The following is a 13,183-nucleotide window of genomic DNA, read 5'->3' as shown; positions in this document are numbered from 1 at the left end:
GGAGAGGTCCTGGGCATGTGGGTTTTTACAAAGCACCATGAGCGACTCCAGGTGCATTCCGGATTAGGCACCGCTGATCCATACTGTCGCTGAAAGTGCTGTAGGAGGACAATCAATGACCATCAGTGACAAGGCAAGCCACTAGCTGCCGCTGACTGCAGAGTGTATCTGGGTGTGGAGTGAAAAGACTGAGGGGTAGATACACCATGTTGTGAGGAGCAGTTCTCTGGATGGATTTATCAAGCACTCGTGCCCTGCGATGATCTTAGGCACAGAGGGAAATCCTCAACAAAGCGACACAGTCTTCTTTTCTATCCTAGTCTTTCTGGAGGCAAAATCAAATGCAACAGAGATTAACTGCACATAAGCTTCATGTTCCCTTAAGAAGCAAGTGGGGGGGAGGCGGTGTCTAGGTGGCTCAGTCGGCTAAGCGTCCGCCTTGGGCTCGGGTCGGGTCCTGATCCGGGGGTCCTGGGATGGAGCTCCCCAGCATCCAGCTCCCTGCTCAGTTGGGAGTCTGCTTCTCCCTCTCCTTCTGGCCCTCCCCCTGCTTGTGCGTGCGCACACACACTCTCTCTCGCTCTCTTTTTGAACTGTACACTTAAAAATGGTTAAGACGGGGGACGCCTGGGTGGCTCAGTCGGTTAAGCGTCTGCCTTCAGCCCAGGTCAGGATCCCAGGGTCCTGCTATTGAGTCCCACCCCAGGCTCCTTGCTCAGCAGGGAGCCTGCTTCTCCCTCTCCCTCTGCTTGTGCTCTCTCTATGACAAATAAATAAAAAAAATCTTTTTTAAAAAATGGTTAAGATGGTAAATTTGATGTTACGTGTATTCTACCACAATTAAAATTTGAAAAAGTAAAAGGCTATACAGCCCCATTCTTGCCCCCACTGCTCGCTCTTCCCCTAACTTACCCTTTATCCAAACCTCCCATCCCCATCCTTTGCAACTTGGCTTTTGTTCCTGTTATTTTACTAAACTGCTCTCAGAAAAAAATGCAGCAGATGTGTCTTCAGCTGGGACATGAGTAACTGCCCCTTTCCCTATCTGTGACCTTTACTCCTTCCCCATTTACTAGCTCTTCATCCTCAACTGGGGACACCTGCCCAGAACCGTACCCTCCCTTCTTCCCCCACTTTCACTCCTGAAAGCCATCCCCCCTATGCTCTTGACCCCCATTCTGTATCTTCTGAACCTTATCTTCCACCTGGTCTCCACATTTCCTATTTCCAGGGGGCTAGAAGAAATCACCCATGGCACGTCCAAAAGGTAAAATCATTACCTGATGGGCTTTGTCACCTCTTCCCTCTAGGCAGAACTGCCTCGCCTTTGCCCAAACATCTTTTAACTGCTGTACCAATGTCTCAATTTGACTCACTTTTTTTTTTTTTAAAGATTTTATTTATTCATTTGAGAGAGAATGAGATAGAGAGGGAGCATGAGAGGGGGGAGGGTCAGAGGGAGAAGCAGACTCCCTGCCGAGCAGGGAGCCCGATGCGGGACTCGATCCCGGTACTCCAGGATCATGACCTGAGCTGAAGGCAGTCGCTTAACCAACTGAGCCACCCAGGCGCCCCAATTTGACTCACTTTTAAGACTGCCCGGAACCGTGCCCTGGGCTAATTAGGCACTACAGGGGCTAGAGTTCGCTGTGTGTGTGCAAGGGGCTGCTGGTGTTTGTCTACTTCAGAGATCCCAAGAGGTTGCCCAGGGTATAGAATATTTGGTGTATTTGGCTTGCATGGTGTTTAAAACACACAGTGTTTTAAAAATGGTGTTTAAAACACACAGTGTTTTAAAAATGAATAAGTTGCCAACATTTAGAAACCAGGAGATTTCTCATAAAACTCCAGATTTCCAGATTCTCTTGAAAATTTAGAAGGCTGGCAACAGTGAATCCACAGTTCTTCATGCAACTATCAGTTTGAGTGGTTACTCCTTTGAGGGGTCAAGTGCTTGTCACTTTGCCCCAGTCCCCACCACTCCCTACCACCTCTCCAACGCTAAGGCCTGATGTAGCTGCCACTGATTGTTGAGCTTAAGCTGTGGCATTTCTTACACCTGGCTGTTGGACTTGTTTGCATTCCACCCCAGTCCTACCGGCCCAGCTGCTCAGTCCTTTGTTGATTCACTGCCTGTGTCCCTCCTCAAGCCAAGCATGTGGTTTCAGACTGGCTTTCAGAAGCCAGAGGTGGGGTCTTCACTTTCTGCACTCCCTGCTCTTCTCCCACAAGACACCCCCCAGAGACCTGTGGAACCCTGTCTTGGGGGCTCTCAGCACAAGGCAGCTTTCAGTTCTGTGAGCTGTTTCGGTCTTTCTATTCCCTCTTTAATTAAGGTCCAGCTATTTGATATAGTGAGATGGTCAAGAGTTCAGGCTCAGAAATCAGCTGAGTGACTTTCTAACAGATGACTTAAGCTGGCTAAGATGCCTTTCTGTCTTGTGCAAAATCCGACCGGGTCCTGGGGTGTTTAAAGGAATAACCGAAATGATGCACAGAAGGTCCTCATTACTGATGCTTAGAAAGTGCGCAAGCGGGGCCAGCCACTATCTTTCTCCTTCTTTATTTATTACTTTTGGATTTTGGTATACCGTTTCTTCAGTTTTTATAAAACATCTCATTTCTTTTAAGCATCTAAACTCCTCCTCTCTCTCTAATTTTATTTTTCGTGATCTGCTTTTATCTCAATTTGCTAGTATAAAAATGCTCATTTTCTATTTTTAAAATGTGAATCCTTGCCTTTAACTCCACATTACAGCGTTACATGTTTTTTCATTGCTTGTATCTCTTTCCCCCCACCCTGACTTAGTATTCTTATCCCATTTTTAACATCTCTTTTCTTAGACTTTTTTGTATGCTTCTGCTAGTCCATATTAGCAGGTAGGGAGCAAGGAGACTAGAACAGAGGGACTGGAGAGAACATGTAAGGCAAGGAAGATGCCTGCTCCCCTTCTCCTCAGGCTCACCCCCTTCTCCCCTCCCCCTGTCCTAGCACACCCCATTCTTTTTTAGTATATTTTTTTTTTTTAATTTTTTTATTTGAGTACAGCTGACATACAATGTTACATTCATTTCAGGTGTACAACACAGCGATTCGATATCTCTGTATGTTACGCTGTGCTCACCACACATGTAGCTACCGTCTGCCACCAGACAGCACCATTACAGTACCACTGACCATATTCCCTCTACCTTTTATTCCCGTACTTATTTATTCCATAACTGGAAGCCTGTATCTCCCACTTCCCTTCACCCGTTTTGCCCATCACCACCCCGCCCCCTGGCAACCATCGGTTTGTTCTCTGTATTTATCTATATAATTCTGCTTTTCATTTACTTATTCATTTGTTTTTTTAGATTCCACATTATGAGTGAAATCATATGGTATTTGTCTTTTTCAGTCTGACTTACATCACTTAGCATAATACCCTCTAGGTCCATCCATGTTATTGCAAATGGCAAGATCTCGTCCTTTTTTGTGGCTGAGTAATATTCCTGTGTGTGTGTGTGTGTGTGTGTGTGTGTGTGTGTGTGTGTACCACAGCTTCTTTAAGCATTCATCTATCGATGGACACTTAGGTTGCTTCCATATCTTGGCTGCCATAAACATAGGGGTGCATATATATTTTTTTAATTAGTGTTTTAATTTTCTTTGGGTAAATTCCCAGTAGTGGAATTACTGAATCACATGGTATTTTAATACTAGGTCATACCCAGAGCTTTAAGAGACTCACAGGTCTCATTGTATTGGAATATACCCTTCACATTAACGATCCTAACAGCCACACTCGAACACTGCTTTTTCTGTGCCAGGCACTGAAGGACTCACATGTATAACTGATTTAACGCTCACAAGAACCCCATGAGGCAGGAGGCAGTCTGATGTCCGTTTTCCAGATGCAGAAACCTCAGTGTCGTGCGTTAAGTAGCTACGCAGCGAGGGACTGAGAGCTGGGACTGCAGGGGGTCTCCAATGAATGGGGCAGTGAGGCTGGGCTGTTAGCCACTCCACTAGTTCCCACAGGGGAGATGCTTGGCACAGGGCCGGTTCAGTAAGGGACATGCCTCCTGTTGTCATGATTAAAGGAGCTACATCATGTCCCAGACCTGTAAGCCCCCATATCCACAAATACACCTTAGAGAAGGGTTTCCCCAGCAAAAGGCAAGAAGGAGCAGGGCAGAGAGCTACCCTGCAGCGTGGCCCATCAGCAGGGAGGCCGGGAGGCTGGCCAGCGGGCACACTCCGCTCAGGAGGCCCACCGCGCTCCCTTCCCATAGGTCTCGGCACGACAAATTCACCGTGGCATGGACTTTCAGCGTCCCTAAATCCCTGGTGGCCTCTTTTAAACTGTTTTGTAAATCACCTCATTAACCGAGCCAAGGCTTTTTGTATGGCATGATTATTTTCTTAAACTTCCTAACAATCTAATCACACCAGGAACTAGAAGCTGTTTTTCTCTACCCATGCCCTGATAAAATATAAGAAAGCAAGAGCAATTTTTCTAGCCAGTGAAAATTTGTTCCACCATATCCCCTTTTCCTTCAGTCCCTTCAAATTCGAGATTGACCAATCTGCATTTCCAACGCCATGAATTTAACCCAGATCTTAACACTGGGACTCACTCCATACCTCCCTAATTGGCCTGTTGCCTGTTCTCTCAGAATAAAACCCTTTTTCTCTTACAGTAAGGCAGAACCAGGTGTTTTAGCCAAGTCCTCCCCCTTATTATGAGGAAATGCAGAGAAGATCCCAAAAAGGAATTAAGTCTTCTCCTAAAGCATTCAATTTCCATTTGCCATGGCCTCCTCCAGCCTAGATTCTGGCACACTCCCTGCCAGCATCATCCTGAGGAGCTCTCCCCAGCCTCCATTGCCAGCTGACGTTTGTCCCCTTGTTGTCTGCCCTGAGGATAGGGGTCATCTTCTCAGAACTCTGATGGGAAGTCACCAGGGCCTGGTCTCCAGTTGCATACACTGCACTGAAGAGGGCTTCTAATTCCTTCCAAAATGTTATGCCACGTTCTCCACTGGACTGGACACCCCAGAGGGCAAAATGGCACCCACTCACTTTTAACAATCCCGCAGCCCAGTGCTATGCTCATGGGGTGGCCCTTTCCCTCCTCTGCCCAACTCCCATACTCCCCACCCCTACCCCAAGCACTCAGGTCTGCTCTGCACCTTTCCACCCCTGCAGGATTCCTGTTTCTAAAGGCAAGGGCTCCCTAACCATTTGGGTATTGGTTTAGAGGACAGAGTTTCTCAAAGGCATATCAAATATGGGATTGCTCTAAATTGAGTTGACTCTAGCATTCCTACCAGTACATATACACACTAGATTGAGTAGCATTAAAACATGCTACCTGCATGGTCCAAAAGCATATTCTTTCTGGTAGGTGGCGGTTAGGTTGGAAAACCACACTCAGCACAGACAAAGACATGTTTCCTTTCCTGGATCTCTCAGCAACATATCTGGGACCTGACCAAAAAAGTTAAACCTGAGGACTGTAATATTTTGGAAACAATAACCATCAAACAAGTTATCAGCCATCCCCGTAATGAGCTCTGAACGTTGTCTGAATTGCTTTGTACTTTACTACATTCCCATGTCTCACACTCAGTGGAGAGCCACAAGCAAACGGATAAAGTTTATTTTTGGAGTCTCAAAACCCTCTCATAACAAAGCTCCCTGGTGCTTTCCCTGGCTCCTCTCTCACCTGAGCCTGACCCACTCCATCTCTAAACATACCTCTTTCTAGATTTCTCACTCTTCAAAGCACCCCGTTTAATACTTACCTGTTCTGCACCATTTCTCCCTGCTTTTCAGATGTCATCTAATTAGTTAATCAACCAAGTAATGGTCTCACTATGAGACAAGTCCTGCCATCTATGTATCCAGATAAAATGTTGTTTTGGAAAATTGAGGTGTAATTTACATGCAATGAAATATACATATCTGAAGGGTAGAGCTGTTGAAGGAGTTTAACAATAGTAAAATGCCTGTTTTAAGAGTTGCATTTTGGAGAGTGATTATAACAGTGGGCTGTGGAACCAGGGCCATCTGTTGGAGTAGAAGACTAGAAACTATGCAAGAAGAGTGGTCCGGGCCTGTTCTGACCACCCACTGACCATGAGCCACTTCCCCTCTGTGCCCATTTCCTTGCTGAAAAATATTGATTGGGTCAAATGGTTTCCGAAAGCCCTCTTGACCTGATTCTGACACTAAATAGGATATTTTGGCAGGCAAGTGGACAAGCTGGGAGATGTCCTTGAACGCTCCCCAGGAGGGTAACAGCCTCACTGCCTGGGCCTTACCCTTCATTCAGCCTGTGCTTCTTTTGTGTAGACCAGGGTTTGGCAAGCCATGGAAACTCTGAGGCAAAACAGGATTCCCCTGTTTTTGTTCAGCCCTTGAACTTAGAATGATTTTTACATTTTCAAATGGTTGAAAAAAAATCAAAAGAAGAATAATATTTCATGATGCCCAAAAGTTACATGAAATTCACATTTCAGGGGCGCCTGGGTGGCTCAGTCATTAAGTGTCTGCCTTCGGCTCAGGTCATGATCCCAGGGTCCTGGGATCGAGCCCCACATCCAGCTCCCTGCTCCACGGGAAGCCTGCTTCTCCCTCTCCCACTCCCCCTGCTTGTGTTCCCTCTCTCATTGTGTCTCTCTCTGTCAAATAAATAAATAAAATCTTAAAAAAAAAAAAAAAAAATTCACATTTCAGTGTCCATAAATAAAGGAACATAAATTGGAACGTAGCCACACTCGTTCACTCACATATTTGCCTACAGCTGCTTGTTTACACTACAGTGGCAGAGCTGAGCTGTTGCATCAAAGACCATGTGGCCCCCAAAGCTGAAAATATGTACTATCTGGGCTTTTACAGAAAACGTTTATCAACCCCTGGTTTAGGCCATTTAGGTCATAGACTCTGGGCTGGTAGATCTCTCCCTTCACATGTTTAAGTGTTAGTAGGAACATGGGCAGTATATACACAAGTAAACCAACATTTTGGGGTGGGGGGAACCTTCCACTTTGTGGTAATGAAAAGAAATGCAAAATAGAGTACTCTAATAGAGGCCCTTTTTGTTTTTGCTAGGAGAGCAAAAAGAAAAATAATAAAAATACTAGCAAAAAGACTAGAGAAAGCAAGAACAGTACAGTATAGTTAACATCACTATGAACTGGTTCACCTCTTCCTTCAAACAATCTGGCAGAATTATCAGTCATAAAAGTGTTCATACCCTTTGACCTAATAGTCCGACTCCTGGAAATCTATCCTAAGAAAACAATCAAAAGAATATAAACACTATGTCAAGATGTTTGCATCAGCATTTTTCTAACAAAATGTTGGAAACAACTTGCAGTGTTTAGCAATAAGAAATGAATCAGGGGGCGTCTGGGTGGCTCAGTCGTTCAGCGTCTGCCTTAGGCTCTGGTCATGGTCCCAGGGTCCTGGGATGGAGCCCCACATTGGGCTCCCTCCTTGGCGGAAAGTCTGCTTCTACCTCTCCCACTCCCCCTGCCTGTGTTCCTGCTCTCACTATCTATCTCTCTGTCAAATAAATAAATAAAATCTTAAAAAAAAAAAAAAAAAGAAATGAATCAGTAGATTATGGTTCCTTAATTCAATGAAATATTATATGCCCAAGTAATAAACACAAAGACTAGGTACATAAAACATTATTCTACAACAAAAGGCTATATAAAAACTAAGCATGATAGATAAAGTTTCGAAAACATCATGAATGTGTAATTAATACTAAGGTCAAGTGTTACAGAAAAAATATCTTATTTGTGAAGACCTGTGAACCAGCTTTGACAATTCCCCACACACTGCCCTTAGTCCTTTAAAAAGAAAAAGCCTTTGTAGGCGAGGACAGCACATACATCCAGAATGCAGGACAGGAGTGAGCCTCTAGGAACATGTTTCTTACAAACAGAGCAAATGATGATTAGTACTTTGGTCCAACTCAATTTATACCTGTAATCTCCACTTTAGAAAAACTCAAGTTCAACTCATCTCATTGCATACGTGTATGTCAATGATGCCTCAGTAAAGTGGTTGAAAACGAAGAAAAAAGAAAAAACAAATACCTAGTTTTCATGAACCTTAAGGAATGAACAGGTGACTAAGAAAAAAAGAGGAATTTGTTCCTGATGAATATAAAAATTAGAATTACTTTAGTAATCCAGCCATTGTGTCTACCAACATCTTTAGGCTTTGGTCCTATTTCAAAGTATTCTCTTTTACTAAAAAAAAAAAAAAAAACCCTTTACTTTTCTGTTTTTCCATTTAATCCAGAGCATTGCAATCACCGGCCCATAACTCAAATTTAAATAAAGAATGAATAGCATCAAATGCTGTCCATCAAAACTATACATTATTTTCAGAAGCTATGTAGGCAAATGTATTTTGTTCCTAGCATCTTGCAGAAATGTGAATAGCGAAAAAAAAAAAAAAAGCCTACAAAAGAAATACACCGACTAGGGGAAGAAACCCACAAAATACTAGGGTGCTATTTGTTTTTCTATTTCTATGACACTCAATAGAGCCATGCACAGTGGTCATATTCCTATCTCTTAATCTCCAACACAACCCTTTTGGAGAACGGTGGAAGATCTGGCGCAAATGGGAGGGCAAAACCTTATGCCTCCTGGGAATCGTAGGTTCATATACGCACATGATTTTGCAAACTAGGAGGCACAGTTTAAATTTAAGGCAGGCTGGGAAATAACCCAAATGTCCATCAAGTGATGAACGCATAAACAAAATGTAGTCTAACCATACAGTGAACTATTATTCAGCCACGAAAAGGAATGAAGTACTGGTACATGCTACAATGTGCATATACCTTGAAACACGATGTTAAAGGAAAGAAGCCAAACACAAAATATAGCATATGGTTCCATTTATATGAAATGTTCAAAACAGACAAATTGGTAGAGATAGTAGATTAATGGTTGCTGAGAACTGGTTGGGGGGGGGCAATGATAGCTAAAGGAAACAGGGATTCTTTTTGAAGTGACAAAAATGTTCAAAAAGTGACTGTGGTGATAGTTGCACAACTCTGAATACAATAAAAAACAGTGAAGGGCGCCTGGGTGGCTCAGTCGTTAAGCGTCTGCCTTCGGCTTGGGTCATGATCCCAGTCCTGGGATCGAGCCCCACATCAGGCTCCCTGCTTAGCGGGAAGCCTGCTTCTCCCTCTCCCACTCCCCCTGCTTGTGTTCCCTCTCTTGCTGTCTCTCTCTGTCAAAAAATAAAATCTTTAAGAAAAAAAAAACAGTGAATTGTATACTTCTAACAGATGAATTGTATATAAATTATATCGCAATAAAGCTATTTAACAATTTTTTTCAAAGCAGGCCAAAGATATTAATTAAGCAACAAGCTCTTAGTGTGTTTAAGATTCATAAAAATCATCGACATTACTTTTATGTCTACTGTAAAGAAAAACAAACCCTAAATCAGTCTTATTTCTATCAAGACAGACGCAAATTTTCAATATTTTGGACACTATGCTCTTTTATAAAAGCTTAGCTCGATGAGCACCGAACCCTTTACAGAAGATACAACTTTAAAACATTACATTTCTCACTAACCATTTTTTGTCTCTTAGGCAACTATTTGAACCAAGTTTCAAAGGATTTGAAAACATCGGAAAGCTGCAGAATCACTGCTAATATCCAAGAAGAGAAAAAAATTCTTCTATTCTTAGCGAAAAAAAGTCACTTAGAGAGCAATGGTTTCTTATCCAGAGAAAGTAGAGAAATGTGTGTGCCTTGAAACTTTTCCTTTTTAAATTTCATTCTTACTAGGAAGCTTTATATTCCTTAGAAGCTGTTTCTCACCCATAAAGGAGAAACCCATATTCCTGGTCTTATTCTTCTTCAAGAAGGCATTTTTCTAAGATATGCTTATAATTTCACGGGAATGATGCTGGACACCCAAGAAACCTGGGTTCCCTTTCTCTCCTTCCAGCTTTTCGGCACCTCGCACGTTCCCTTTCATCACACTCTTTGCACCTGCTTTGAGGCCGGCAGGACTAGCAGCTGTCCCGGGCACGGCTGGATGTGCAGCATCTAGCACGGTGCCTATGGCTCAGAGTAGGCACTCAAAATATATTAAATTGAATTCAGGGCTTTGCGGGTTTTCTCACTCTAAGTTAGTCTCATATAAAATGTTCATCTATGAAAGAAAAGTGCCACAAAAATTCGAATAACCTTATCGGGAGTAGAAGATGGGCAAAGAGCAGACGGCAAGCCACATCATATTTTGCTCTCCCTAAGCCCAAGCTACTGGGGGAGCAGAGAAATCTACTTCTCAGACATAACTGCTCTCCTCCTCCACGAAGTTCGTAAATTAGTGGCTAAAACCAGTCAGACATGCAACAATTAAACAGGGAGCTGGTTTCAGTGTAGTGGAGAGAATGGTGGATTGGAGAGAACTTGCTCCCAGGGGCAAGGTCATCTCCAGGAGCGGCAGTAAATCACAAAGGAGCTCCCTGGGCAGCGTGTCGTGGACATCGAATGAGAAGGGGCATTCACAGTTTCCCAACCCTGCCAGGGAGAGGAATCCAGAAGCAGGAGGACCAGCAAGGGCTTGGGCGGGGTGGTGGGGGGGAATGCAGGTGGGAGGAAGAGGTGCAGCACCAGGGGCTACTGGAAGGGAAAGCTGGCGAGGTGGAAGGGGTAGGGTTAGCCTCGGGCTGCGCAGAGGCATGCTAACCACACCCACTGTCATAAAACCAATGATCGGAGAAACTTACTTAATATTGAATTTTCCGTTTTGAAAACAGTTCTTCGGATTCCCAGCCTCATCGTTCCTCCCAAATTGCCAGGATTGTGTTCGGGCATATCAATCACCTTAGAGAACAAAAGAAGTCTGGTTTTGCCATCTCATACAAATGTCATTTCCCACATTTCAAGCTTTATTTTTATTTTTTTTTTAAGATTTTATTTATTTATTTGACAGGGAGAGCACACAAGCACACAGCTGGCAGAGGGAGAGGGAGAAGCAGACTCCCCACTGAGCAGGGAGCCCCATGCGCGTTCGATCCCAGGACCCAGACCCTGGGATCATGACCGGAGCTGAAGGCAGACGCCCAACCGACTGAGCCACCCAGGCATCCCCAAGTTTTACTTTTGGAGCGGGTAAGGATGTTCCCTAAACAGTAAAATCTGATCGTTCCTTCCAATTTTCTTATTCAAATACAGCCATGCTTTACACAGCCCTCACGGTATGCTCTCTTTTCGTCTCTGCTTCTCATCTTTCATTCAAATCACTTGTAAAAAATTTATCAGGAGCCTCTTTATGACCTTCCTCCTGTCGTTACTCAAGCTGTCAGTTCCAGGCAATGTTCACACTTCAAGTTCCGGCCTTCTGGGACCTCTCACTTTGCTATTCACATCCCTCCCCCACTGCCCACTTCACTCCCTAAAGATTTTCCATAAGCAAATCTGCCAATCCTTGTGGAAAAGTACACCAAAGATACTTTTTTGTAGAAAACCTTAGAAGGATTCCTTTAAACAAAAAGGGGGGTAATGTCATCCATTCTAGCACATTCTGTATGTCGTAAACTTAAGGGCCACCCTGGATCTCTCCCTCTTCTTCATCCCTCATCTCCAATGTGTCCAGTCCTATCAATTCACCCCCTCCAGACTTGCGGCATCCGTCCATGGCTCCAACCACCACCCAAACCACAGCCCCTCACCCGGGCTATAGCCAGAGCTTACCAAACGGCTGCCCCGCGTTCACATGGCCCCAGTCTACCCTGCACACTGCAGGCAAAGTAGCTGTATTTCCCCAGCTTGAAATCTTTGACTGAGTGGTATCAGCCCAGCCTAGCCCTCCAGCCTCACGTCCCATGACCGTCCCCTGAGTTCTGGTCAGTGTGGCCTTTCTTCCGTTCCTCCAATGCATCTTCTTTCCTCCCCACACGGGGACTTTGCACATGCTGTTTCCTCTGCCCAGAGCATCTCCCATTCCCCTACCTTCTTTTCCTAAATTAAACCAGCCTCAACCTTGAGATCTTAGCTCAACAATCAATATGAACTCCTATGGGGAGCGGATACTCCCAGGCGCCATAGCCTAGTCAGGACCCTCTATCCCTGCCCTCCCCGCCACTGTGCTTCCCTCAGTTCATGTCTGTAGAGTGCTTTGTGTGTCAGACTGTAATCCTTGAGAGCTGAGCCAGTGCTGTTTTTCCTTACATGGCATTCCCATCCCCTTGCATCTATGGAACTGGCCCAGGGTGTACACTGAATGAATCCATGACAGAAGTAAGGAACGAACTCAGACCAAATAATTTCAGATTTATCTTTATGATTACTTCACAGAAATTCAGAAACACGTGATTTTTATGAAAAGCCCATTCTCATAAGTCATTGCTCTGTTTTCCAACCTCTAGTCGCTATGATCTCATGGTTTTGTTTCATCTATTGTTTTTTTTAAGCTGTTAGACCATAGTTAGGCAAGGTAACCTGCTCTAATGGAACTGCTCAGGTTTCCCTCTCATAAAACCTTTCATTCAGGGGCGCCTGGGTGGCTCAGTTGGTTAAGCGACTGCCTTCGGCTCGGGTCATGATCCTGGAGTCCCGGGATCGAGTCCCGCATCGAGCTCCCTGCTCTGCGGGGAGTCTGCTTCTCCCTCTGACCCTCCTCCCTCTCATGCTCTCTGTCTCTCATTCTCTCTCTCTCAAATAAATAAATAAAATCTTTAAAAAAAAAAAAAAACCTTTCATTCAGTTTCTTCCCCCATACCTTAACTGCCACGTATTTTTTTTTTTTTTTTTTAAAGATTTTATTTATTTGACAGAGAGACACAGCGAGAGAGGGAACACAAGCAGGGGGAGTGGGAGAGGGAGAAACAGGCTTCCCGCGGAGCAGGGAGCCCGATGCGGGGCTCGATCCCAGGACCCTGGGATCATGACCTGAGCTGAAGGCAGACGCTTAACGACTGAGCCACCCAGGTGCCCCTGCCACGTATTACTCTATAGGAAGCCTGGACAACTGGAACTTCCTGAGGTCAAAATTTTCCCAGAACTTGTATGATCTTATCAGCGCCCCAGAACTTTCTGAGCCGTCTGAACCCTGTGTCCCAAGTACACTCTAAGAGTCACTGAGGGGAAGGGGTGGAGAAAAAGTTTGATTACTCCCCTTGTTGGATGGAGTGCT

General features: G+C 44.5%; 1 protein-coding gene across 4 annotated transcripts in view; it reads right to left on the bottom strand.

Annotated features, from left to right (window-relative positions):
* CTPS2 (CTP synthase 2) overlaps window positions 1–13,183 on the bottom strand; it is a 99,018-nt gene that overhangs the window by 23,430 nt on the left and 62,405 nt on the right. For all 4 annotated transcript variants that reach the window (XM_078064967.1, XM_078064968.1, XM_078064969.1 and 1 more), the window contains exon 14: window positions 10,776–10,872. In XM_078064967.1, the coding sequence (XP_077921093.1) occupies window positions 10,776–10,872 (97 nt within the window). The remainder of the gene's footprint in view (window positions 1–10,775; window positions 10,873–13,183) is intronic.

The sequence above is a fragment of the Halichoerus grypus genome, chromosome X (genome assembly GCF_964656455.1).
Source record: "Halichoerus grypus chromosome X, mHalGry1.hap1.1, whole genome shotgun sequence".
Lineage (NCBI taxonomy): Eukaryota > Metazoa > Chordata > Mammalia > Carnivora > Phocidae > Halichoerus > Halichoerus grypus.
The sequence above is the reverse complement of the archived record's forward strand: the minus strand, read 5'-3'. Positions and strand labels throughout refer to the sequence as shown.